This window comes from Anopheles maculipalpis, chromosome 2RL (genome assembly GCF_943734695.1).
Source record: "Anopheles maculipalpis chromosome 2RL, idAnoMacuDA_375_x, whole genome shotgun sequence".
NCBI classification, from domain to species: Eukaryota; Metazoa; Arthropoda; class Insecta; order Diptera; family Culicidae; genus Anopheles; species Anopheles maculipalpis.
This window is the reverse complement of record NC_064871.1, coordinates 38,761,057-38,788,323: the sequence shown is the minus strand read 5'-3', so window position 1 is coordinate 38,788,323 and position 27,267 is coordinate 38,761,057. Positions and strand designations below refer to the sequence as shown.

Here is a 27,267-nt window from a genome sequence, read left to right as displayed (position 1 = left end):
CAGCACTTTTCCCCCCTTGTCGACAGTGTGCATGAGCCCCCAGACGAACACCTCCGATACTCACTAGCACCGTCGGGTCGTGCGATCGATTCGGTTTGAGGCACACGCTGGAAGCTGCGGATGGGATTCGATCAGCTGCGGGCGGTTAAATCTCAGTATACTATCGCAAGGGCTACTCACCCAAGTCAGTCAACCCCAAAACTGACGTCGAACACGACGACCGAACGATGAAACAAATCTGCGATGCACAACGGTGGGGTGTATAACTAAGGATGAGCGATCTCCGTTGCAAATACTTTTCTTAAAATTTGCTATCTCCTTTGCTCCCATTGCATTGCTTCCTCTCGGGTATACTGGGATTTAATGTCACGACGGAACGACTCGCCGTAGCCCGTAGTCAATCGAAAGACCTAATCAGTGTAGATCGGCAGCGTTCGATCCAACCCCGGGACAGGTTCGATTTTCCCAAACGGCTAACACTACTAATATGGTCATCGAGGCTCATGAATAAATATGTTCCAACGGTCGGGGCCACTGCCTGAGCAGTGGGACAGAATTCCCCCCCCCCCTCCTTATTTTCGAACACCAGCTTGAAACCGGTGTACCGAAACAGTTACGATTCGTTCGAGTTCTAGATTAGAGAGCTCACAATGTCGTTCTTCTTGTTCTTTTTTGTTGGCACAAGTGACTCGTAAAACAACACTTGAAAATCCAGCGAAAGTGTAGTTGAACCTGCTGGTGACGAGATCATTCATCGGCACTCAGAAACACTCAGAGCCCAGCGCCTAATCAATCTTGTAGCTTGTATACGCCTCACATCAATTAGTATCGAAAGCGATATCGGTCGGAACTGCGATAAGGGTCTACTTGCCTCTCGCTCGCTCCCTCCTCCAGCTTAATAACCTCTGTTACATGTAGGCAAGCTGCACCATCTGAAGATGATTGAGAATCGTACAGTATAAAGATGACTTTAAGAGGTCCAGTCGCGTGGGCCACTAATCAATCATCATTTGTTTATCCATACACTGTCTACAGGCGCATGGTGATGATGATGATATATCGTTTCAGTTCGATTGATTGCTTAATCACTCATCGCTTGATCACGGTCCTAATCGAATAAACACCTTCGACCATCAATGTTCCGAGTGATCAGCATCGCTATATTGCTAATCATATACTGTCGTACTGATATTCGATAGGGCTGCCGACACCAGATGTGTGTAAAAAATGTCCGGCATTTGTGAACCATCCCCAAACAAAGTGACCAGGCTTTAGCTTCATGGTGTCACTAGCACAAGCACGTACGTCCAATTGGCCGCAAAGTCGGTGCCGTACATGTTGCGTTTATGTGCATTCTTGACCACACTAGACAAACCACTACAAATCACGGAGTCAAGATCAAAATCACCGCTAAGTCTGCTAAGTAACTCCTACGCTCCGGGAAGGAGGAGCAATTGAGATATGCACCGCGAGATGCAAATCACCAAGCAAACCATCATATTTAGCAGCAAAGCCGAACGCTTCACTTGTGGTTGGCTTCGGCTGTAATCGAGAAATTGTAACCCTAATCTCAGTAAATGTGCAGTATAAACTTTACTTACATTTACAAAAATAAAGCGTTTCTAAAGCGAGCACGAAGTGAGTTGACCGAACGCACACGTGATTGAAGGACCTTTTCTTGCCATCTGATCAATCGCTAACAGTAAGGCGGATTTTCAAGCGTAACAGTTGTGGTCACATTTTCTAATCTTCGCCAATTCCGGATCCCTTCTGGAGTGTACCTTACGCACTACTGCTCGTCACACTTGTTTTGGCTCTAGTTTTATTTTTTTATTTTCTTGAACACAAACATACTCGTGTATGCAGATGGCGATCATGAAGATGATGATGATCGTGATGGGAGCGCACGAAGATCTAGACGGTATGTAGATGTAGAGTGAAGGAAGTGCAACTAACCTGTACCCTTTCGGACCACTTCCGCCACACTTCAGTTGTTTCAGTAATCGGCAATTGTCACCACGGACACTGGATGTATCGGATTGTGCCGCTTTCTATCACACATACGACCACGAATACTCATTCACTATTGTAATAATCGCGAACGGTTTGTCTAACTGCACGCACTGCACTACAATTCTAACGGTTGGGCAGTAAACTATTTGAAAAGAAAAAACCAAGAAAGTGAGAACTGATGCATATTATGCGTTACTTTGATCTTCTATTTGATCGACATATTGTTTAGTCGATCAGTTCAGTAATTTCTTATAATTTATTGAAACATCCCTCGTTTGAAGGAAGTCGCTAACAAAACCCAAAAATAAATTAAAAATTCTACACTTCACACACACCATTGGTTGCCATTATATACGTTTTCGAAATTCATTGAACAGAGCACCATTTTTTCCGATTGCTAAGATGCTCCTGTACAATAAAATAGAACACCGATTGCACCTGCTGCCTTCCATGCGCTCATTGCAACGGTGAAGCACAATGAACACCCGCTAACAATCGGCAATCGACAAACTATTGGCATTGAAACAATGCACACAGTCTACGGGAGGGCATACGCATACACTCAGCCCTTATACTTTGGCGATGATTCCCTGCATTCCCACAGGACCCCACATATGCCCCGTCCTCCAACACTCTCATGCAATGGATAGGTAACGTGACCCACACGCGATCACCAACCAAAAGCACACACACACACACACACGGCGCGACGACTGTTACAGTGGCCCCGTCCGAAAGACTTCTAAAAAACGTCTTCTTTTGGCGACACGCTTTTATACCACGGACCGGGCACGCGTGTACTAGTGTGCCCTTCCCTACTACACTACCGTGGAAGGAAACACCCGTGTCAATAGGTAGAACTAACAATGTTTCCGATTACGCTACCTATACGCACACAAACGTTTGCGAGCGCGCCTGTGTGGCGGAACCTGCAGACCGGGGCGGTAAAACACGGGGTTCCACAACTGCAATCACGATCGTCTTTGTGGCTAAAGGAAGAAGCTGAACGAGACTGTCCGCGACCCATAACGGGTAGCTTACCCCCGGGTAACGGGGTAAAGATAATGGCCGAACGAAATATGGAGTTACACATACGAGAGAGAGAGAAAGAGAGAGAGAGAGAGAGAGAGATTGAGCGATAGAGAGCAGATAGAGTAAAAGCAAAGGGAGGATGAGTTAAGTATCAGTAGTATACCGAGTGTGATGCGATATGCGCCGTACCGGACATTCAAGTGTTTGTGGGGACGAGAAGATGTCATCTCGTAAAGATCGATCAATTGTGGCACCCACAGCGGCTATCACCTATTGGACGATCTCTTTCCCCACAGGAGTTGATGAGCAACAGATGACAGGTAGCTAGAACCAGGCGCCAACATCTCTGGCTCATTATTTTTCAAACACGGCACTGCATACTGCGCAGCATTACACCCAGAGAAGGTGATAGAAGGGTACATTTTGGTAACCAAAGCTTTGGAGCTTTTCTTAAGCATATAATTTAATGAGAGAATCATGGTTCTGTCAACCACATCATGTCATGATGAGCAAATAGTGCCAGATACAACCAACACTTATATGCAAGTGAACGACCCTCTCTGGAGAGTAGTTGCAAAGTAAATTTTCATAACGATCTGCTAATTGTAACTGGTATCAACCAGCACGTGGACCGGACCCTGACTGTGATTCCAGTTGCAAGTTGAGGCTTGCCGATTATCGCTTTCTTCCTACCCGATATAATTATGGAATTTCAAAATCAGATGATAATATTCGTGCGCCTCCAACACCACCGGTACGGGTCGTTCCGAACCGAAAACATATACAGCAACTGACCGCTTAGAGAAACAGTTCTGAGGTCTCAAACTGTGTACTTAAATGACAGTAACTGTCGCGCAGCTCTTCGAGGTAAACAGAATAACTAATCAGTAGTTAATAATTACTTCCAATACGGAAACTGAAAAACATTTAAAACTACAAGGTTATTCACTGGAAAACCTTCCAGTAGTAAAAGCTGGAGTTTAATTTTCGCAAGGAAACCATTCTTGTGTGTAACAAGCTATCATAAAAACGTTTAATAGTTTCGAAAGGGCCTTCCTGTCTATGGGATTCGTTTGAACGCTGATTAGCACCTCTTTGATAGGTGCCACGCGCAAATGGATTAAAACATCCTTCAGACTGGACCTGGAAAGTGGAAAGCGGCGTTAATTAATTTACGACCACTCATCGACATCGACATTCGATGCGCGTTCTGCAACACACTCTTGAAGGTTGAGGTATAGGGATTATCGTAATTCATCCAACTTTGAAGTAAGACAATGATTAAACTTTCCACCTGAACCATGACGCAAAGCACGGCCCCTCGTTCAAACGTTTCAAACTGGACTGAGCAAAAAAAAAAAAAAAAAAACACACACACATTACGCTATACCTTTAAAACTAGGAATATTGCTAGAAATACATCTTTTGTTTATGCGCTTGGAACCATAAATCGTATCCGGAACATTATCGTCACAATAATGACGTGACGAGTGTCAAAGTTGTTCAAGATTTACGAGCGGGAGCTAAGTATATAAGCGCAAACCCTCCCATTTGCTTTGCTTGGTTGGTGGCAGATGCGAGGGATTGATGTCCTACATCATCTACTATGCCACTTTCAGCGAACAAGAACGTCTCCTCGAATTTTCGATTTTTTGTTGGTGTGAATCGATTGTTTGTTAAAAATAAGTTTGATCTCTTCTTATCAACTATCTCACGTTTAGCTCGGGAAGCACCAAACGATATGATTATGTGGTAAATATAGAATTACTAGTTGTCATTCCACAATACCACATGCACAATACGCCCAGCTAGGTGCGCACGAAAAGCAGATGACTTAAGAAAACCTGCGTACGGTTATCAATTTCATTATGACGCCTGCAAGAGCTGTTTGTTCCACGTTAGAAAAAAATGAATGAGCTTGCGAGATGCGCTATCTGTTATCGCGTTTCATCCGAATGTTATGGTAAGCATTCGCTTTCCCCATAGCAAATTAGTTTTGACGACAACAAACTATCCTATTAACTAAAGTAAACTATTCTTTCTTACTTGTTTCGGATCTGTTACACACATCCGGTTAGAGTTACTTGATCTCGTTTCTCTATAGGCATAATATGATGAATTGCTCCCTGGATGGCTCGATGAATGTTCGACCTGTCCGATTGGTATTCGATTGTCGCACCCAGGGTTCTCCTGCGGATGATTGATCGCGAATTCCTAGATCTCAGTGGGCCAACCATTGATTGACTGGCCCTTTTACATACGCGAATTTTCTCGCGCACTGACGTCATTAGCGAATACTGCTTCAAAATCAATCGTTACCGTTGATGATATCGAAAATAATTATCTTCCCCTCGCTCTCGTCATTTGCGTTTAAATCCATCTTCCGGTGTACTTCCACACAAGGTTCGGCCACGGACACAAAGCAATCACTGTTTGTGATAAGAATTTATTTTTCACCACCATAAATGTCGCCAATTGGAATGGCAGTAAAATGATGTAATAAAACATTAATGGGGCAAATCATGTGATTGGGCAGAAGGTAACATTACTACTGGACTAGGTAAATATTTTGCTCATTACTTACTCATTTTTTTTCTTAGGTACAAATTCATTTGGAACGGGTTATACGCGAACGCTTCCCAGTCAGAACCTATTGGCAGCGATTGATTGGAGTCGTAGCGAACGCACTGAAATTATAACTTGTATTAAATATACATATTTCTTCATGACGAAACATAAATAACGAACATTGCATTGTATTAACACTGTGTGTGCGTTTAGTTGCGTGTAGGACAAACATACTATAAATTTTGAATAATAATAAGAACCCACACTGGAATCGACTAGAGTTGAGATAGGACTGTTTGAAGAAATGTGGGTTTTCCATCGGATTTCTTTCTCGAACTCGCGTGACACATACACTAACGAATGTATTATATAGAAAGGCCATACCTACATATAGATATATATATTCTTCGCGCTTTGCATCTACGAGAGGTGTAAAAAATATTTTTTGCGAAATTCGCTTCGCTATATGCACAAACACACGCTTCATCTAACTATACTTTTGCTTCTTATCGTACAGTACCGGAATAAGGGAATCGTTCATACAGTTACACAAGGTTTGTGTTCTTGTTACTATTTGATTCCCTGTTGCTTTCTACCAATCGATAACGAAACAAACAAACAAACAAAAAAACATAAACAATGTTTTGTGGTAGATCACTCAAACAAAACTACTCTTGGGTGCCACCTGTGGTTTTTCCTTCGGTCACACTACCTAACCTGGAGCGATAACCTACCCCATTTTTTCCCTTATCGATGTTAGTTACCTAATTCTAGCTTCGTGTTATGAATTTTATCGTACAGCATTCAGTACTTTCATTTCGCGATCGCTACCTGCCGTCATTATTTCGTCCAATTTTCCAATCTTACTATACATTCGTATTGCTATATATCGCACTATGCACGAGCTTTCTCATTACTTTTGGTTTCACTTTTTGGGAATACTTTGCTACAGACAGAACACAATGCGCCCGTGCCGTATCGTAAGTACATCACGCACGAATGCTCGTCCTAGGATAAATACAGCACACGGTGCTTTTCTTTTTGCCTGCTCTTGCCATTTTCGCTTATACACGATCGCAATGATACGTGCTCCGATTTGGAGTGTTTTTTTATGTTTGGGAAATAACAGGCACACTCTTTTGTACACACTGGTGGTAGATTGTATGTTTGAAGAAATTTGATTGCTAGTGCTCTATTGATTGCATCGAGTCAGCATTTTCAACCACAACCACCTTCCGTTATGGTGACAGTATGGGACACTTTTTGGCACACTGTCCGTACTGTAGCCCCGAAAATAATAATTCTAATCATAATCTGCACTCGTTACAAACAACAACATCCTCAAACAACAACATCTGCAACTAGCATCTATTATCTATCAAATATTCTGTGCACGTGGTTTGGTGCATAAAGTATGTTTAAAACAAAATGCCACCCGATTGCTATTAGCACAAACCCCTGGTAAACTCTAGGTAACATTTTTTTTCCTCTCTCCTAGCAATAGTAAATATAGGACCTATAGGACTAGTAGTAATAATAAAGTGAAAAAGTGGAAGTAAATCGGAACGCACACGAGCGGTGCTAGCATGACATCCAACAGTCGGGCGATAAACTCCAATCGACATCGACCGAGTGGTGGTTCGTGTGGTGGTGATGATGAAGTTGATGCTGGAGTTCATGCATGGGCGGATGCGCTGACGGTACTGTACACGGTAGGATGGTAGTACAGTACAATGAGGTACACCGAGGGTTATGGCTTTGGCAGCAGCGGGATACTGCTGGGATCTGCTCCGGGGTCCATAGCGATAGCCATGTCTCTTGCGTAGCTGGTCGATGCTCCTGTAGCAAAACACCACAACAACACAAAACGGGAAAACAATGATACAAAGAGCAAGGCATTAGTGTACTGAACGTTAAGGCCACCATTTAACGCTTTGGTTATCGTGTACAGAGAATGCTACAGAAGGTAAGATGTATACTGCCCCTGGTATGGAACAAATTACTACCTATGTTAAACTCGTTGGCAGCAGCGGCACTGGAAGAATTGTCGTGCACTATTACTGTATGGTTGCGAGTCACAGAGGAATTCGAATTCGTATTGTTAGTAAGATCCTTTAATGAGACAGAAAAAAAAACACAAAAAATGCAACAGTTAATCATTACAACGACACGATCATAATCACAATGACGCTCTTTATCCGTTAGCTAAACATTGTTCATTAGTCTTACGTTTACAAACATTTACACATTGCTACCACAAAAGGAACTAGGTATTCAAACATATTGCTGTGTAAAACGTGGATTTTTAAACGAAAATAGCTAGAAACAAGGAGAGGACACAATTCGATTCACTACCGAAACTTACATTTAAAGCCGTGGGCGAGGCAACGTTGCTAGACGATTTGCTAGCCTTTGCGCCGGAATTGACGGTCAGGTTTGTGGCGTCCGGTGTTATACTGTTCTGGTCACCTTTATCGAGCGAATGCATCAGCTAATGAAACAATGAAACAAAACAACCGTAATATTAGTATAACCCGCCGAAAGGAATTATTCTAAATCTAAGCCGCCTACCTGTTCCACCTCTGGATCGATCGGGTCCATCGATTGGTCGCCCAGCTTTTGCGAACGTTCCAGCAGTGTGGCACGCTTGGCCGCCAGATAGAGGATGCGGGAAATCTGCATATACACCACATCCGTGATCGCTTTCACCGTGTAGTCCGGAATGAATTGATTTCGCAACGCGGTATCCTGGGCAACAGACTCTAGCGATCCCAATATTTGCTGCGGTGTGTTGGCCGCGTTATCTGTACCGAGCATGATCCGTTTCCAGTTAGCAACAGCAAGCGAAGAATTAACAACAGAACCAATGCACAACTTACCGCCACCTGCATTTAGCACAATCGCTTGCAGTCCAAAGTGAGTGAAAGGGCCACTCTCAAATAGTAGATCTTCCTTGCCAACGGTCACCTCCACCCGTCCCTCTAGTATCAGTACAAAATAATCTATTGGAGTACCGCAGTTAATGATTTTAATGCGCTCATTACGATCTTTGCTCTTGATCTTGATTTGATGGAAAATATTTTGATTCAGCAAGCGTCGCAGCACCGATTCCGAGATGTAATCACTTTTAAACGCCGATACCGCTGGAATTGGCGAACAGAAAATATATATCATTTCCATTACTGCTCAGACACAGAAGCCTTTCCCAACACCCCACGGGATAAGAACTTTCAACTTACCAGTCGATATGTACTGATACGTAGCAAATATCAATTGCGGCCCAATGCGCAAACGTGGCACGTCCGTATCGGTGGGACGATCCACGAACGTGGGAATGTCCGTCCGCTTGATACACTCGCGTCGAATCTTGCTTCTGTTGTCGGTGAAAACGTCCGTTTCGTCAACAATTTCCGCCTGAATCAACTCCTCTATAACATCCTCGAGTGTGATAAGACCGAGCGTTTCGTAGAAGGGATCCCCGTCACCATCCGAATTTACCGCTTGCACGAACGCCATATGCCCAAATGTGCCCGACTTGAACTCCTTAAACATTACGTCTAGCGTCTGATCGTAGAACACGAAGTGTAGCGAATTCTGGTAAAACTCGCACATTCGGCGTACGGGCACATTATCGTCCGGATCGATGAACGCCAGATCCTTGATGTGTAAAATAGCAATAATGGCTGTGCGCTCATCTGCTTCATGCACAGGTATACGAGAAAATCCTGCTCGTTAACAACAGAAAGCAATATAATAGTAAGTATAACCTCATTAAAACAGAATCTAGTAATCGTACCTGACTCCATGATTTTGGCGATCGTTGCGAAATCTAGTACCGCATCAATTGGAAGCATGTACGCATCCTCCAGGCGTGTCATCACTTCCTTTACCGTTTTCTTGCGCAGCTCGAGCACACCGGCAATCACTTTTACTTCATCCTTATCCAAATCGTTTACGTCGTTTGTAACCTGCAGCAAAAATGGACAACATTATAGCATTGATCTATATGCCCGAGTACGGCAAATATGACTGGGACTCGGGATACAAAAATGGCCATACCTTAACCAACTCTTTAAGACGTTCGCGATCGTAGAAATTTCCGATTTCTTCGCCCAAAACCCAATCCAGTATCTTTGAGATAGGGTATGACAGTGGGGCAGTAATGACCATTACCCCCTTTGTGATAAAGATCGTTCTAGCCCCGACGGCTAGTCCGTGACGCGAGCAAATGGCCTGCAAGAAAAAGAAGGCAAAGATTAAAAAACATGCACTCAGTTGCTGTACTCCTTGTGCTTTTATACCTGCGGAATGATTTCACCAAAAATCACAATTGCAACCGTGGACCCAATGACCGCAAACAACCCAGAAGTTAGGCCGTCCAGTAGAATGGTAAAGGTCGAGTTGACTAGCACGTTGCCGAGCAGGATGCTGCACAGCAAAAAGTTGCCGTGATCGCGTATCGGTTTGATTGCATGAGCGTATTTCTTCTCTGTGTCGCTGCCCGTGTTGCATAGGATCTGTTCAATTGTAGTATAAAACATATTATTACGGAATATCGCAGCTTTAACACTAAATGTATCCCGTTCCACACACATAGACACACACCTTCAAATCGGTTCGATCCAAGGACATCAGACCTAAATTGAGCCCGGAGAAGAGCGCCGAAAACATAAGACAAACCCATATGATGCCGATCGACACCCAGAGCGGTAGCATCGGTTTGTGACTCGTCAAACGCATCCACGAATCCACTCCCTGATGAAGGAAGGGCGTATCTTTGACAGCTTCCTGTGCGTGTACAAATGCAAAACTCGAGCAAAGGTTAGTCACGATGAACGAAATAAATAATCGATTAAACTGATATGCGCCCCTGCATCTATACACTCCGCATAGCATAGCAAAACTAAGCGTTTGAATAGAGCACGTGGTTTTCCACGCTGTTACCGCTGCATTATGTCATAACCGCTGCCCCCTCGCTATTATCGAACGCTCACGACGTTCGCGAAAGGCACGAGCCCTACTACTTACTGTATCTATCTTTCTCTTAACCCATCTTAGCGTACCTTTTCTGTTTCTTCCGATCCTTCCGACGGGTCAGTGCTTTCGTGTTTGGCGCATATGTAGAAGTACTTCTTTTGCTTGATCACTTCCGGTAGCTCAATGTCTACCAGTCCGCTTCTACCGCTAGCTTCCGCCTCCTTCACCTGAAAGTGGAAAAGCAGCCGTTTTGTTTGCACCACACTTAGAAAAGGTTTTATTTTGCATGCAAAAGCTTACGCGAAACTTTTCCGTAACCGGCACTTGACACGAACCAAGGTAGCGGGAGGGTTCGTGCGTGAATATGATAACGGTATCGTTTCTTATCCCCGTTCCGAACAGGCGTAACGTAACTGGTGAATTCACGCGCACCGAGGTCACACCATTTTCTACCATTTCGGGTGTTACTTCTGCTTGCTCGATCCGAAACCCTTCGATGCGCAGTTGCATATCGTTGCATATCCTGTTTCGTTCAGTGCCGGAATCATTTCGTTTAATCGCCTCCAGTTTAATGTTGCGTTTATTGCGCACATTCGACATTTTCATTTGAGCTGCGGGGTCGATCAGTTCGTTTGCATGACTCTCTTGCTCGTCAGCTCTGAAAAAAGCAATTATAAGAAGGGCAGTTTTTTAAGAACAAACAATAGAATCAATCACGATACAAGACAGAAAAGTAAACATGTATATAATGGGTATATAATTTTTAATATATTTTTGAGATTATCAATTTCGTAGCACTGTGTAACGTGCCTTTGGTTTCTATAACCCAAGCGTGCCATGATGTCATCCGGACGGTTCGACAGAGCTCTTAATAAGCCATCAATAAGTAACAACGGTAAAAACAGCTTTCTTCAATTCTCAATGGATTTAAAATCGATTAAGTCAAGCGGGCGCAAGCGAGAGAAGAATGTATTTCATCGCATGATGCTATCGTTCGCATTAAATACACCTTGACGGAAAATGGTGTAATAATAATATCTCTTTTAAAGAAGAGCCTGGTTGTATTGCTATAGCAATCATATTTACAAATAAGACACACAAAAAATAACATTCTCTAGAGTTCAATTTTCGTTTGAGCATAAATTTCCCTCCAACATACAGCCTCCTGGCCTCGTGAATAGCATCTCTCCACGTTTGACAACGAAATATCCGCGTGCTGTAGAACGCATTAACGACCAGACTCAAAGTACCTTCTTGTTTTGAGTCTTCCTCTGCCTAACTGAAATGGAAGTGGTGGCTTTTTTCTGTTGTTTTTCTTATTGTGTTCCATGCTAGGATCGGTCGACAAACATCGTCATCACCTAGACAAGTTCACGACACACGGTTGCAATGCAATGCTCTATGCACACATTGCTTATCATGGTGTGGGTAGCTATATCATAACAACATTGGTTTGGTGTTTGTTGCAAATATATAATTGCGCATTAAATTTCTCGCATTTCCTCCATTTCACGTCCGTTTGGAAACGACCTCAAGCTTCATTTCCAATCCGGTCATTTGAAGGTCGGCGCCAATGCGCATTGGGCTCAAAAGCGGACGTTGAATGACTTTTTTACTTTTTAACAATTAACAAATTAATAATTGAACTTAATAAAGGTATGATTTTGAGAGATTTCTTTAAAAATGCAATGATAGGACTTGCACTCATTTCAAAATTATGCTTTTTTTCTATTTTGCTAGCTGTCCCTTTAAATGTTAGAGGCATTTTAAATATAACAGTAAAATCTGTTTATTTTTTGTTTCTAATTATATTTTGCATAGCAAAAAGCTGCAGATTCTACTTGTGTAATGATTTTATTTTCGATATTAAATCAATATATGTACTACTGTGTCTGAAAAGTAAGGCGACATTGGATGTCAAATTTCGCGTGCCATAAGAAGCGCCTTGTTTTTATTTTTCGTTTGTCAATATGTATGTTTCATCAACCAGGCTAGAAGTGACAATTTGTTTTCGGAGCTGCACCAAGTGTTTTTTTCCATATTGAAAATGTTTGTGGAGCAGCGCGCATGTATCAATTTTTGTTTGCGCAATGAAATAAACGCTGCGGAAACATTGTGGATGTCACAGAAAGCCTTCGGGTATTCTTTGATTACCGAGGGGTGGTTCACATGGAATTTCTTCCAAAGGGTCAAACGGTGAACAAAGAGTACTATCTAAGCGTAATACGGCGGTTGCGGACCTACATCCGGCAAAAGCGGCCGGATTTGTGCAAAAACAACAGCTGGTTTTTGCACCACGATAATGCGCCCTCCCATAAGGCCATCATGTTGAGGGAGTTTTTCGCAACAACAGGCAGCCATATTGTTCCGAAACTGCCGTATTCGCCAGATTTGGCACCAGCCGACTTCTGGCTGTTGACACTATCGAGGAGATAGAAGCCGCAGCGACGGCGGAATTAAAGGCGATCCCAGCATTCGCGGTTTCTACCTGCTTCGTGGGGTCGGAAAAGAGGTGGAAAAGGTGCATTGCATCGGAAGGGGATTACTTCGATTGACCTTCATTTGGCCTAATAAAAAACCATTTATGAAAAAAACGCAGTTACTTTATTTTTCGGTCACAGTAGTACTATGTGAAAAAAGCATAAAAAGCCGATGGACGAGCATAAGTCACCTGTAAGGTGAATCTTGGATTAAGGTAAACGACTTTTATGGACCATACATAAAAGTCTGATCCTTTAGAAACATTTCACTTTTAACAACAATCACGTTTGGTTAACAATTGCGTAACGGAAGACGGTCGTCAAGTAAACGTGCAACATGATTCTGAGTGAGTTTAAGTGACTTTGAGTGCTTTGAGTTACTTTGAGTGCCTGTTCCCCTCTTTCTTTCATGCCAGCCGTTGTTTGAAGTAAGTTTTCCGTGCTCCAGTCCTTAGAATCTGCGTAATTTATGCCATACCTGCTGCTGAAGATGTCAAAGGCCGTAGTTTTGACAAATTACTTACCAATGAAGACCATTTTTGCCGTAAAAAAGCACCTTTTTGCAATAAAATTATCCAAGCCAAATGCCGGTAACAAACACACACACTAGCTTGCTGTCAAACACAATAAAACATGTAGCGGTAGGGAGAAGAGCTGTAACATTGAGCTGCGTGAGTGAGGTTCTCTCATTTTGCACCGCTGGCCCATCGGTCATGCCGGCCATCGATTGGCTTACTAGACTTGCCGATAACACGTAGTTGGATAGTCGATCCTCACTAAGAGCGATCGGCGCAGATCAGTTTTGCCACATTTCAGCCACACGGGAATACAAGTGAATCATTGCGCTTGGTAGCTTTGTGCTTATGTTGGCCCGAAATGCAACGACCCTTGTTCGTTTGGTTTTGTTTGTCAAAGCTTTGCGATTGGCTCATTTTCAACATTACAATAATCAGCTCTCCGCTGTGATTTTGCTTCAACCAAAACAAGCCAAAGTAAACGTATTTATGAATTAAATTAAATGTGTGCGGCAGAAACTCTATTTTGCACACTTAAAACGAACGGCCGGATCGAAAATGTTTATACGTTTTGTTTAAGTCGTTGACGATTAGTAGTTGTGCAATAATATTACAAATTACCGATGGTGGTTCTGAACAAAACAAGAAAAAGGTTAAAAATCAGTTAAATGTATCTAATAAGAGGATTCTTCGGAAAACTATGGCCAAAAATGAAACCTAATTATATACTTCTTTTCCAATATTGTTCAATTTCATATTGAAACAAATTCATTTAAATGGAGAAGCACGTGTTAGCAATACAGCCAGGCCAGACAGTCACTCGTTAATACAGCAAAAGAAGCAGACGTCCGTACGAAAGAGGCAGACGTGCGTATGAAGTGTCTCTGTCTCTGAATCCGTTATCCCGGCATTGATGGCTGATGATTCCACGCCATCCTCCCACCTCAAGCTGGGCCTACCACGCCTCCGCTGTCCGTGAATAAACCATTTAGCACAATAAATATAACAAGCCGAAGGCCATTAGCTATGCGAACATAAGTCATGGAACATGAAACACGCCGTTGCAATGGTCGTCTTTCCTTTTCTTCATTTTACTCATTAGAATGCACTACCTGCACTTCCGACTCTTCGCGTCTTGTGACGCGTCTTAGATGAATCTTCAAGGCCCGCTCAAACCGGCTTGTTTCAATCGGTGCAAGTTTAGAATTTTCTCGCATGCTGGACAAAGGATTTTTTTTTGTGGGTTTACATTTTTTCCCCCATTACAAACCAACCCCAACCCTTGGATGGCAGTTCGATGGAAGCATGTTATCATTATGTGTGTACGTCCCAACAGGAATAACTAAAGCAGAGCAAGCAGTGGCCAACCGCATGGTAATGAAAGTGAGAGGAAAACACAGCCAGACAGTGTCGGAGCTAATCCGTTGTGTCGGAAAGTCAATGCCCATGGTACACGCGAAATTGGCGTCAACACAACCACCACCAATACCAACCACCCAGCGCACCAGGATAGCTCCATCATACGATTGATGACGCAACGCTAGAGCATGTTCTCCACGCCACGTTGCTGCACCAAGAATAAACTTTGGCGGCTTTCGAACACGGTGACGTCAGGTTTTGTTGGCGAGTAGTGAAATGTTATGGAAAATAACGCTCACCGAAAGGGCTATCTTTGTGGAACGGATTTATTTTGGCACAGCTTTAGGTGGACACTGCACATCCGGTGCAATAACATTGTTCATGGTGCAGCTTTGCTTTAGAGGGTTGTTGGAGTCTTTTTCCTTCAAAGTTGCTTCATAAATACTTAATTAACATTATTGTGTCTTGTCGATCTGGCATCAGTGCGTTATGACCGTCTATTAACCCTGGCGATGGCATCGTGCTGCTCGGGCACTTTAACCAGCCAGACATGTCCTGGTCAGCTGTTCAGCCCGATCCAGACCTGCCGTTTTTGTCTTATGAGTAAGTTCAGTCTAGGACGCGCTTTGCGGACGGGATGCATCAAAGCGCACTCTTTCAGCTGAAATGCTGCTCAAATTCCCTGGGACGAATTTTGTGTTGCCGCATCCGCCTGCTCACCAATAGTTGCCGCCTGTATCCCACTGCTTCCTATAGACTGCTTTCATTCCCCGCTAGGGATGGTTCTCCCGGCATCAAATGTGGACTCTGCAGTCCCCTCAACGTGGTGTTGCCTCCACTACACGCGCACACAATGAATGCACACCAATAAGGCGCCCTAGACGAGACCCACCCTGGAGCGGACCCTTCGAAGGTTAAACTCAGCCAAGGCAGCAGTTTCTAGCGAGTATCGCCACACGAAGGTGTAACATACAGCGTTTTTCGATGGAACTCAACGCTTTAGCCATACATCTCAATCAACATGTTCGTTTTCTGATGTCAACTCCATAGCGGACTCACACACAGCCACATTCTCAACACCTTGCGCGTGAACTCATGCCGTTAACTCATGTTAACTCATGCCGCTTCAATCGCACAAACATCAAATTGGAGTTCGGTTTTCAAATTTCACGTATTTTCGTAGCACTGTGTAACGTGCCTTTGGTTTCTATAACCCAAGGGTGCCATGATGTCATCCGGACGGTTCGACAGAGCTCTCAATAAGTTATTAATAAATAGCAACGGTAAAAACAGTTTTATTCAACGCTCAAAGGGTTTAAAATTGATTCAACCAACCGACCGAGCCCAGAGGTGAAGCGAAAGTAGAATGTATTTCATCGCATCATTCTATCGTTCCCTCCAACATACAGCCTCCTGCCCTCGTGAATAGCATCTCTCCACGTTTGACAACGAAATATCCGCGTGCTGTAGAACGCATTAACGACCAGACTCAAAGTACCTTCTTGTTTTGAGTCTTCCTCTGCCTAACTGGAATGGAAGTGGTGGCTTTTTTCTGTTGTTTTTCTTATTGTGTTCCATGCTAGGATCGGTCGACAAACATCGTCATCACCTAGACAAGTTCACGACACACGGTTGCAATGCAATGCTCTATGCACACATCGCTTATCATGGTGTGGGTAGCTAAATCATAACAACATGGGTTTGGTGTTTGTTGCAAATATATAATTGCGCATTAAATTTCTCGCATTTCCTCCATTTCACGTCCGTTTGGAAACGACCTCAAGCTTCATTTCCAATCCGGTCATTTGAAGGTCGGCGCCAATGCGCATTGGGCTCAAAGGCGGACGTTGAATGATTTTTTTGCAGAGATTTTTTAACAACTAACAAATTAATAACTGAACTTGATAAAGGTATAATTTTGGGAGCTTTCTATAAAAATGCAATGATAGGACTTGCACTCATTTCAAAATTATGCTGTTTTTTCTATTTTGCTAGCTGTCCCCCGAAATGTTAGAGGCATTTCAAATATAACAGAAAAATCTCTTTATTTTTTGTTTCTAATCATATTTTGCATAGCAAAAAGCTGCAGGTTGTACGTGTGTAATGATTTTATTTTCGATATTCAATCAATATAAATACTATACTGGGGCAGCCCGGCGACAGCAGCGCCGGTCTTCACAACGCAGGACCGGGGTTCAGATTCGATCCGAACCGTTCACCCGTAGTGAGGAAAGCCAATCCTATATGTGGTATCAGTAAGTCTAGTAAGCCAAAAGATGACCTTAGGTATCTTTAGAGGTCATTCACGTTCAAAAAAGTGAAATTCAACATGCAGACAAGCTGCTGCTGCAGCCAAATTAAAAATCCGTTAAGTGGCGCCATCTAGTTGTCCTAGTTATAATGACGATACTTAGATAATTAGTATTTCATGCTTCAAGGTGTAGAGCCATCATACTAATATAAATAAATAAGTTTATACTTCAATACCAAATCAATTATGAAAACATAAAACTTAAACTGCTTCGAAAATGGAACGTCCGCCCGTTGGATCGCGCAGTGTCGCTTTTGCCATCGGACCGGCCCTAATACGTACGTTATCACATTTAAAACAAATAAATACGTATATTGGAGTATTCAAAATACTGATCGAACATTTTGTTAAATTTCAAACATTTAACATTTACTTTATAGCAAACATGCCAAACGGGGAGCTGATAATTCAACTAACTTTATATGAATTGCAAGCAATATTAAAAAGTTTAGCCGCATCCGCCTGCTCACCAATGGTTAATACACCAATAAGGCGCCCTAGATGCCTCAAACGAACTCCATTTTGATGTTTGTGCGATTGAAGCGGGATGAGTTAACATGAGTTAACGGCATGAGTTCACGCGCAAGGTGTTGAGAATGTGGCTGTGTGTGAGTCCGCTATGGAGTTGACATCAGAAAACGAACATGTTGAGATCTATGGCTAAAGCGTTGAGTTCCATCGAAAAACGCAATATGACGGCGCAACTACAACACAGTGCACTCACTGTACCGATGCCACAACAACGTCCGCTACATGACGCACGTCCGCAATCTAGGCACACGTTCTCGGCGGAACCCTCGAGCGCTTTTGAGGTTCATCAACTCCAAGAGGAAATCTTCCGCTTATCCTAATTGCGTTAGTTTCAATGGGCACCATGGGATGTTTGTGCGCTTTGCAGAAACGTTTCTTCCGGAGGTCACAGAAGTAAGGAAGATAAGTAATGCATTACTAAACGTTCCCCTGGATGCCGTGGTCCAGTCCGTGTCCAGATGGCATTCCACCATCCCATACTGACAAGATGCGCCACCGCTGTTGCTCCCATATTAGTCGCAATTTTTTGGGAATCTTTGAGATTGGGTGTTTACCCAGCCTGCTGGAAAACCTCGTGGCTATTTCCGGTACACAAAAACGGCGACAAATCAAACGCATCTAACTATCGTGGCATCACATCCCTCAGCACCGCTCAGCTGGGGTTTGTCCCCAAGCGTTCGACTTCCACCAAACTGGTTAAGTTTGTCAGTACCTGCCACAGGACCATCGATGCAATTTATACGGACATCAACATCAGCTTTTGACGGTGTTTGGCATTCGTTGCTGCTCGCCAAGCTTCAGTTTCTTGGTCTTCCGAGAGAAATGCTCACCGACCGTTCGTATTGTGTGAAGATGTGGGACCAAACCTTTCGAAGCATCAACGGGTCTTCAGGAATACCACAAGGGAGCAACCTTCCCTTCGTAATATTCCTGAACGACGTCACACGTGTGCTTCCTCCTGATAGTCACCTGCTTTAAGCGTATGACGCTAAATTTTACGCATACGCAGCCAGGAAAATCCGCTACATCTCCAGAATTCTCTAAGTGCGTTCCAATCCTGGTGCTGTACGATACGTTTGCCAGAAAGCGTAAACCCTTAATCTGCACGTATACCAATAACGACACTGCCCTTGTCCACGAAAGCTGCGTCAGAGACCTAGCATCTGTTCTCCATGTTAGGGGCGGCTGGTTGTCCCTTCTGTCCTGGCATCCGAAGGGACATTAAGCAAGGAAGCGGAGGATCTCCGACGAGACAGGGGGTTGGAGGAGAGGCCTCGCAAGCCACCCCTAGAAAACAACTACCGCGGCGAAAGGGCAACAACAGAATTTAACGAACGATTTAACGAACAAGAGAATTAAAATGAACTTACGATTGGAGGCTCAGAACCTGGAATTGTAGATCCCTTACTCCTGTTAGATGAGGTCCAAGCCCGCTCAAGATAGTAGCACTTCAGGAGGTGCGCTGGAAGGGTACAATGGTGCGCCAGTACCGTAGCAACTCCACAATCTACCAAAGTGGTGGAGAAACGCGTGAGCTCGGCACGGCGTTCATGGTGCTAGGTGCGATACAACAACGGGTGATTGGAAGGTGGCCAGTCTACGATCGAATGTGCGGGTTGAGGATTCGTGGCAGGTTCTTCAATCTGAGCACCATAAATGTGCACAGTTTGCACCTTGGGAGCACCGATGAGGAGAAGGAGCTCTTCTTTACGCAGCCGGAGTCATACTCCCTGGCCGCTGCTCACAGCATGATGTGAAGATCGTCATCGGAGACCTTAATGCTTAGCAACAATTGGAAGCTTCAGCGCCCACCAGATGGCATACGACAACGGCCTCAGGCTTATCAATTTTGCCTCTTCCAAGCACATGAGCATTCGCAGCACCTTTTTCCAACACGCACATCGGTTCAGCTGCACCTGGAGAACACAACTACAAACCTATTCCCATATCGACCACGTTCCTGCACGTATTTCCTGGTAATAGTAAAGCTGCGCCAGAAACTCTCCGTGGTCAACAACCAACGGAGCAAGCCTACCCCAAGACTCAATCTGGCAATCGGCTGAGGCAAGCTGATGTGGCAGAGGGGTATGCGGCAACGCTCGGGGAAGCGCTCTTGGACAACAATCCCGCATTGCCCCTCGGAGACCACAGGCGTATGGTGGAACGAGCCATCAGTACCGCAGCCGAATTGAAAATTGGTCATTTACCACACAGACAGCGAAAGGAATGGATCGAAGAAGAGTGGACTCGTGCACTATCCGAGAAGAATGCAGCACGCGTCCTCATGCTTCAGCATGAAACCCGTCAGAACGTGGAAAACTACAAACGACTGAGGAGACAGCAGACCCTGATCTTCTAGGACAAGAAGCACCGCTTTGAAGAGTCAGATGAAAAGCTGCAACAGCAACAACATCAGTGACAGCAACAGTGCAGAAAATGAAGTGCATCCGCCATCTCTGGATGAGATTTCCAGCGCCTTCAAGCAGTTTAAAAGCAACAAGGCTGCTGGTAGTGATGGACTGGCGGCCAAGCTCTTCAACATGGGGCCGGAGAGGCTTACCGTCGAAATGCACAAGCTGATCACGGGAATCTGGGAACATGAAGAATTACCGGAGGAGTGCAAACTGGGCGTCATTCACCCAGTCTACAAAAAGGGCGACATGACAAAAAGGGGAATGCTCGAACTATAGTGCCATTTCAGTCCTTAATGCCGCCTATAAGACCCTGTCCCAGATCATGTTCCTACAGACTTGCCCCTCTTGCTACAGATTTCGTCGGCAGCTACCAAGCGGGGTTTGTTGGAGGCAAATCCACCACCGACCAAATCTTCACTCTTCGGCAGATTCTTCAGAAGTGCGGAGAGCGCCAGATCCCTACGCACCACCTGTTTATCGATTTAAAGGCGAGGAGGAGTTCTGCTATCTTGAGACTGTCGTAACATCGGATAACGATGTCAGCAGCGAAATCTAGGGCAGGGGAATCGTGCCTACTGCGGCCTTCACCGTCTGCTGAGATCCAGAAGACTTCGAGACCGCACTAAATGTGAGATATATCGCACACTGATTCGTCCGGTGGTCGTATATGACCACGAGTCTTGGACCATCCGAGCGGAGGACGCAAACGCTCTTGGCGTGTTTGAGCGTCTCATCCTCCGGACCATCTTTGACGGTGTGTTCGAGCATGGAGTGTGGTGACCGACCAAAGACCGGCAGGATACGATGGCTGGGGCATGTTATGAGGATGCCGGACTCATGCCCCGCCAAGAAAGTATTCGTCAGCGACCCCCAGTTAGGCACGAGGCGTCAGGGAGCACAGCGAGTTCGTTGGCTGGATCAGAAGAAGGCAGAACTGTCGGAGATCGGGTGCCTACATGGATGGGAAGCTGCAGCCAGGGATCGAGTTTCCTGGAGATCTATTGTTGACCGCGCTATACCACGACGACGTGCTTTTTAAAAGAGCAGACCAACATGATGATGATGAGGATGACGCTTGTCATAAACGCTAATATGCTGTCATAATACTCTTTCCACACAAACAAAACCATTCATTATTACATTCCCACCCACTTCGATCAATTTATCAGTCGAAGAATAGGAAAAAAAACCGGAGAAAAGAAAAACAGATAACGAGAAGCATCCCTCCGCCGGACAAGTGAGTATATGATGGCAAACTTTGTATTCCACCAAGCGGCAACTGTCGCATTAAAGACCGTAGACAGCATAAGAGGTGGAGGTGAGTTAAGAAAAAAAAATACACACACATCCCAACACTCAGCAAATCAAATCGACCGCTAACAGATAACAGGCCACTGGATGCTATTATCAGCACATTATTATACCCCTTTCGCAGCATGTTATAAAGATTTAAGGCAAACTGACATCGGTTGAAAATTTGCCGACCAGTGTTTCACCTCTTACCAAAGCCACGGTTCGCGTATTAGCTTCCGAACGTGACAAAAGGGCTTTGGGGGTGGTTCCTATCAAATAATACAACTTTATCCCCATCGCTTAAAACACATTGGAATCGTAGCTTAATGGCAACCTTTCATGGATGAGTCAATGTTTTGTTATTAAAGATGGTTTTTTTCACGTGAATTTAATTCGACCACAAACACAGCTGTTTCTATGAGCTTTCTAACGTATTTGCACGCATTTTTACAGTGTAACGTCGCTCTCTATATATAAAAAAGGTATAAAGAAACAATGACATCATGTCGTGCCGGCTACTGATAAAGCAATGTTACGATAAGCAACGTGTAAACACTATCATATTCTATCCGGATGTCAGTCACGGGGTTTACGTTAAAACTAAAGGCAAATGAAGAAAACTGCTGGTTCTGCACACATTTTGGAACCTCATCAGCACACGGCATTTTTTTAAATGTTCCTCTGCTTGGCTTAACAACCTTCTAAAGGTCACGCCTGACATTTTTTGGTTTACTAGAATAGCCGATAACACGTACTTGGATAGTCGATCCTCACTAAGAGCGATCGGCGCAGATCAGTTTTGCCACATTTCAGCCACACGGGAATACAAGTGAATCATTGCGCTTGGTAGCTTTGTGCTTATGTTGGCCCGAAATGCAACGACCCTTGTTTGTTTGGTTTTGTTTGTCAAAGCTTTGCGATTGGTTCATTTTTAACATTACAATATTCAGCTCTCTGCTGTGATTCGGCTTCAATCAAAACAAGGCAAGGTAAACGTATTTGTTTCGTCTGGAAATTTGTGAATTAAATTAATGCGGTAGAATCTCTTTTTTGCACACTTAAAACGAACGGCCGGGCCGAAAATTTTCGTACGTTTTGTTTAAGTCGTTGGCGATTAGAAGTTGTGCAATAATATTATAATTACCGATGGTGGTTCTGAACAAAACAAGAAAAAGGTTAAAAATCAGTTAAATGTATCTAATAAGAGGATTCTTCGGAAAATTATGGCCAAAAATGAAACCTAATTATATACTTCTTTTCCAATATTGTTCAATTTCGTATTGAAACAAATTCATTTAAATGGAGAAGCACGTGTTAGCAATACAGCCAGGCCAGGCAGTCACTCGTTAATACAGCAAAAGAAGCAGACGTCCGTACGAAAGAGGCAGACGTGCGTATGAAGTGTCTCTGCGCTATGCTTCATCATTGACCATAAAAGAAACAAAATTACGCAAGGAATCATATTTTTGTCGCAAAATAAAATATATTTTTTATCGGCGAAACAAGCGGGATCTTTCAGAATGATTTTATATTGATGAATTAAAAATTATATTTTACAGCAAAATCGTCCGCCAATCCGTTATTTAGCACAATAAATATAACAAGCCGAAGGCCATTAGCTATGCGAACATAAGTCTTGGAACATGAACATGAATGTTCATGAACATGAACGTTGCAATGGTCGTCTTTCCTTTTCTTAATTTTACTCACTAGCATGCACTACCTGTACTTCCGACTCTTCGCGTCTTGTATCTCGTCTTAGATGAATCTTCAAGGCCCGCTCAAACCGGCTTGTTTCAATCGGTGCAAGTTTAGAATTTTCTCGCATGCTGGACAAAGGGTTTTATTTTGTGGGTTTACATTTTTTCCCCCATTACAAACCAACCCCAACCCTTGGATGGCAGTTCGATGGAAGCATGTTATCATTATGTGTGTACGTCCCAACAGGAATAACTAAAGCAGAGCAAGCAGTGGCCAACCGCATGGTAATGAAAGTGAGAGGAACACACAGCCAGACAGCGGCAAACGGTCACCAACTAATCCGTTGTGTTGGAAAGTCAATGCCCATGGTACACGCGAAATTGGCGTCAACACAACCACCACCAATACCAACCACCCAGCGCACCAGGATAGCTCCATCATACGATTGATGACGCAACGCTAGAGCATGATCTCCACGCCACGTTGCTGCACCAAGAATAAACTTTGGCGGCTTTCGAACACGGTGACGTCAGGTGTTGTTGGCGAGTAGTGAAATGTTATGGAAAATAACGCTCACCGAAAGGGCTATCTTTGTGGAACGGATTTATTTTGGCACAGCTTTAAGTGGACACTGCACATCCGGTGCAATAACATTGTTCATGGTGCAGCTTTGCTTTAGAGGGTTGTTGAAGCCTTTTTCCTTCAAAGTTGCTTCATAAATACTTAATTAACTTTGCTATCTTTAAAGATCATAAACGACATCAAACTAGAGCTTGAAAAACCAAACCACTATTTTTATATCACTAAAGCTTTTAGTAAAAATTGTAGCCTTGGCCCTAAAAATTCCAGTGCTCTTGGCATATCAATTCTTGCAGCTTCGACCTTGAATCACTCTCAAATTAATAGCCAAGAAGGAAATACGTGACTGTTTGGTCTGCTTTTTACATAGAGAACCCTTTTCCATGGTGCCAATAAGACCAATAAGACTTACGCGACCGGTTGATGAGACGTACGTCAACGATTTGTCCACTTAACGTTAACTTATGTTGTGAAATAAGCGTGTAGTGAATGGTAAATTTTAATTCATTTACTATCGAGTAACTTGCTGGGATAATAAGTGATAAATGACCAAATGTTTGATAACTTACCCGCGCTTCATGTAGACCTCCACAGGTGATCCCTCGGCAGACCAGCACAAAATGTTTGCGTTTCTTAAGTACTCCTCGTCCTTCTTCGACACAGCCTGCGCATCTAGCGGCTGTAAGGACTCGTACACGTGCACCTGCTCGTGGCACGTCATCCGGCGTCGATCGACGATAAACGTGCGTCCAGCATTGACCTCGGTGTAGAGCATCAATTTCTTCGCAGTAGTGTCGGACATCGCCCTGACTACCGCAACGCGCGGGATGACGATGTCATCATTTCGTTGCATTTCCGGGGCTGCATGCCGAGCCGGGTTGAAGCCGCCCGGGATTACCATACACTCGACCGAACACCAGGTGTCGCACAACAGTAGAACGATCGTAAGGTGTGCAATTATTTTTAACATTTCCCATCTTCCCGTCCGGGCCATGCTCTCTGCGAGGGTTGAGCGTCGCGTGCTCTACCGATGCGCGCGCGTGTACGTACGTACGTACGAAGGAACAACCAGAGTTCCTTACTTTGTTTTCCCACTTTGCCGTACGATTGCTGATTAAACCGTACTATGGTGCACTTCTATCACGATTCACGAGACCGCTCGTGAACACACAAACACACAGCACACACGCGTATACGCACGGGCGTTAGACGACAGCCGACGGAAGGTAAGACACAATGCGGCAAACTTAAAAAAAAAAACAAGCGAATTTGCAAACAGGTTGATTGCGTTTAAAGGACCATCGCGCGATAACGCCGACTGGTACGGGAAGGAACTATTTACTAGGACAACAGCTCCGGTGGTTTCAGCTCCATTGTTGCGTTAATACCTTTACCCAACGCCACATGAGCTAACGACGGAGGGAGACAAGTGTCCACAAAACGTTCGGAATGTATCGATCGATTGGGGGTGATTAATGCGGGACTAATTTATGTACCAAAAATCGGCCACTCTGTCGTGTTTTTCACGCGCACTCACACACACACAAACGGGAGGTTAGATGTAGGGTTTTTTTGCCTAACGACGGTTTGTACTGCAATTACGGTAATGCAAAACGTGCAGCTGAGGGCTGGGATGAGCACTACTAGGCTCACGAAATGATGAATCTAACGACCCAGCGATAAAAAAAACGCACACACACGCAATCTTCAGCGACGCGTTTTGTTCAACTGTTTTGCGGACAATAACAAGAAGGCCTGTCTGTTGTCTTGCATGGTTCTTATCGAGCTGTGATTTTTTTCTCTCTTCTTGTTCGTTAATGAAGACTCTGGGAGGGATGAGTTTTCCTGCCCTACAGCACCACAAACTTTACCTTACGCACACGCACCATGGGAGGAAGATGTTTGCGGGGTTGGATGGTTAGTGAGCCACACAGAGATTTACCGTCACGACACAAACTTCACGGAACGCATATCGACAAAGGCAACCAATTAAAGCACAGCATTAGAGCTGCCGCTGGTTGCGACACGGTCTTATCAATTCGCTCCCGTTTCTCCAAAAAAAAAAACACGATACACGGACACCGCAAAACTGATCCGCGTTTTCACTGCATATTTACTACCTTTCAGTTAAAGAACCATAACAAAACAATAACAATAATACACCGCAGTCACATGTGCAATAGTTTGACCAGCGTGCACAGTTCGGTGCGGGCACACTCGCCCATAGTTCAAATGTTTTGACAGTGTGCATATGAATACCTTGATGCACATGTCAGTTGGTGGATTTTTGCCGGTCGGCGTAGAAAACCGTTGAAATTACAACATGATGGAAAAGAAGCAGCGGCTGGCAAAGAAACGATTTGCATGTTTTTGAAATATCGAAAGAAACTATTCGTTTACAAAACATCAAGCATCTATGGTATGACATTTCATACCGTCGTACCCTCGCATCATCTTTGATGGTAATTTGTGCTGGTTTACATAAATTGAATAATCTCAGCATGTTGTTACATAACTAGGATTTTGCAAAGGAATTGTTTGAGTGAACAAGTAAAACAAATGGATTCTCCCGGCCCGCCGCTCTCGTGCATTCCAAGAATTTTGCCCTTTGTCTTAAACGTTCGCCCAACCCATGGTGTACAGTGTAGGTACAACGATGATCTCTAAATGACCTTAAAAGCGCATGCACTGCCCATGGTTAAGCATCAGTTGCTACCCTATTAAACAAACTACAGAAAAGAAAATTCCACACCGGTGCAAATCAAGCAATCCCTACATCATACCCATTCGCCCAATTGGGACACAAGCTCCGAGAGAATTCACACAGTTAACGCACCACTAGCCACTACACACTCTTTACCACTTCACAAATATTTGTCGCAGCAATACTGACTGACATATACTAGGCAATGGATTGAGCACTTTATGTTGGATCAACAATGCTATACTAGCGCGTAGCGCCTTCCGCCTGCGCCTTTTATGGGAAAATATGCTTTCATGCGAATGGATATGACGTCATTTAGAATCGAACATTTGAGAGTATATTTGCTACCGATCCAATACACCCACAGCTATCCTACAAATTTTCCATTCGCTGCAGAACTCTGCAGAACTCACGATCGTACGATGGTTACACCGACCAATGGCGAAGCAGGCGGGTCCTGAGTCTGTAACACTTTTTTTTTATTCATAAAGGACGGCCAGGCCGTATTGCTAGTTACACATTTTTAATAATTAATACGTCGAAAAAAATTGATTCAGAATCAATGCAATACAACAATGCTAAAAAAAAAAATTAGTCAAAAAGTAGGTATCATAATTTGTGAAAAATTAACTTATTGTAATAAAAACTTTTTTAACATTCCTTTTGATTACTTGCTATTCGAAAATGAAAAATAATTTAAAATAAAATTCCATTTATAGGGAAAAAGAAACATGGAAAAAGTTATATTCTGAATATAACATAAAAAATACAAACAATTTGAAATGTGATT

The 27,267-nt window shown here is 43.8% G+C and overlaps 3 protein-coding genes across 5 annotated transcripts in view; all 3 read right to left on the bottom strand.

Moving 5' to 3' along the window:
- The window catches only part of LOC126559566 (protein kish), a 416,586-nt gene that overhangs the window by 108,682 nt on the left and 280,637 nt on the right, over positions 1-27,267 (bottom strand). The gene's annotated exons all lie outside the window — the stretch shown is intronic.
- Positions 1-27,267, bottom strand: part of LOC126557356 (sodium/hydrogen exchanger 9B2) — a 200,570-nt gene that overhangs the window by 13,525 nt on the left and 159,778 nt on the right. Inside the window, exons 1-2 of one of the 3 annotated variants that reach the window (XM_050213096.1) lie at positions 2,251-2,262; positions 1,957-1,984 (exon numbers count right to left, since the gene is read on the bottom strand). The gene's annotated coding sequence lies outside the window, so the exon portion shown is untranslated. Of the gene's footprint in view, positions 1-1,956; positions 2,079-2,250; positions 2,263-27,267 lie in introns of those variants that run through there. The other 2 variants (XM_050213097.1, XM_050213093.1) reach the window with 2 other exon arrangements.
- On the bottom strand, positions 7,195-24,818 carry LOC126559720 (unextended protein). Its single transcript, XM_050215892.1, has 12 exons — positions 24,343-24,818; positions 10,891-11,248; positions 10,677-10,817; positions 10,219-10,401; positions 9,915-10,130; positions 9,673-9,846; positions 9,410-9,581; positions 8,853-9,338; positions 8,493-8,756; positions 8,185-8,417; positions 7,979-8,104; positions 7,195-7,452 (listed from the first exon to the last, which is right to left on the bottom strand). Exons 1-12 carry the CDS (start codon positions 24,765-24,767, stop codon positions 7,195-7,197), a joined length of 3,036 nt encoding a protein of 1,011 aa, XP_050071849.1. The 5' UTR covers positions 24,768-24,818.

Coding starts and splice junctions, on each gene's coding strand:
- LOC126559720 (XM_050215892.1), bottom strand. CDS start 24,767: ATGGCCCGGACGGGAAGATGGGAAATGTTAAAAATAATTGCACACCTT. Junction 10,402..10,676: donor GATCGGAAGAAACAGAAAAG/GTACGCTAAGAT, acceptor GTACACGCACAG/GAAGCTGTCAAAGATACGCC. Junction 7,453..7,978: donor CCTCGCCCACGGCTTTAAAT/GTAAGTTTCGGT, acceptor GTTTTGCTACAG/GAGCATCGACCAGCTACGCA.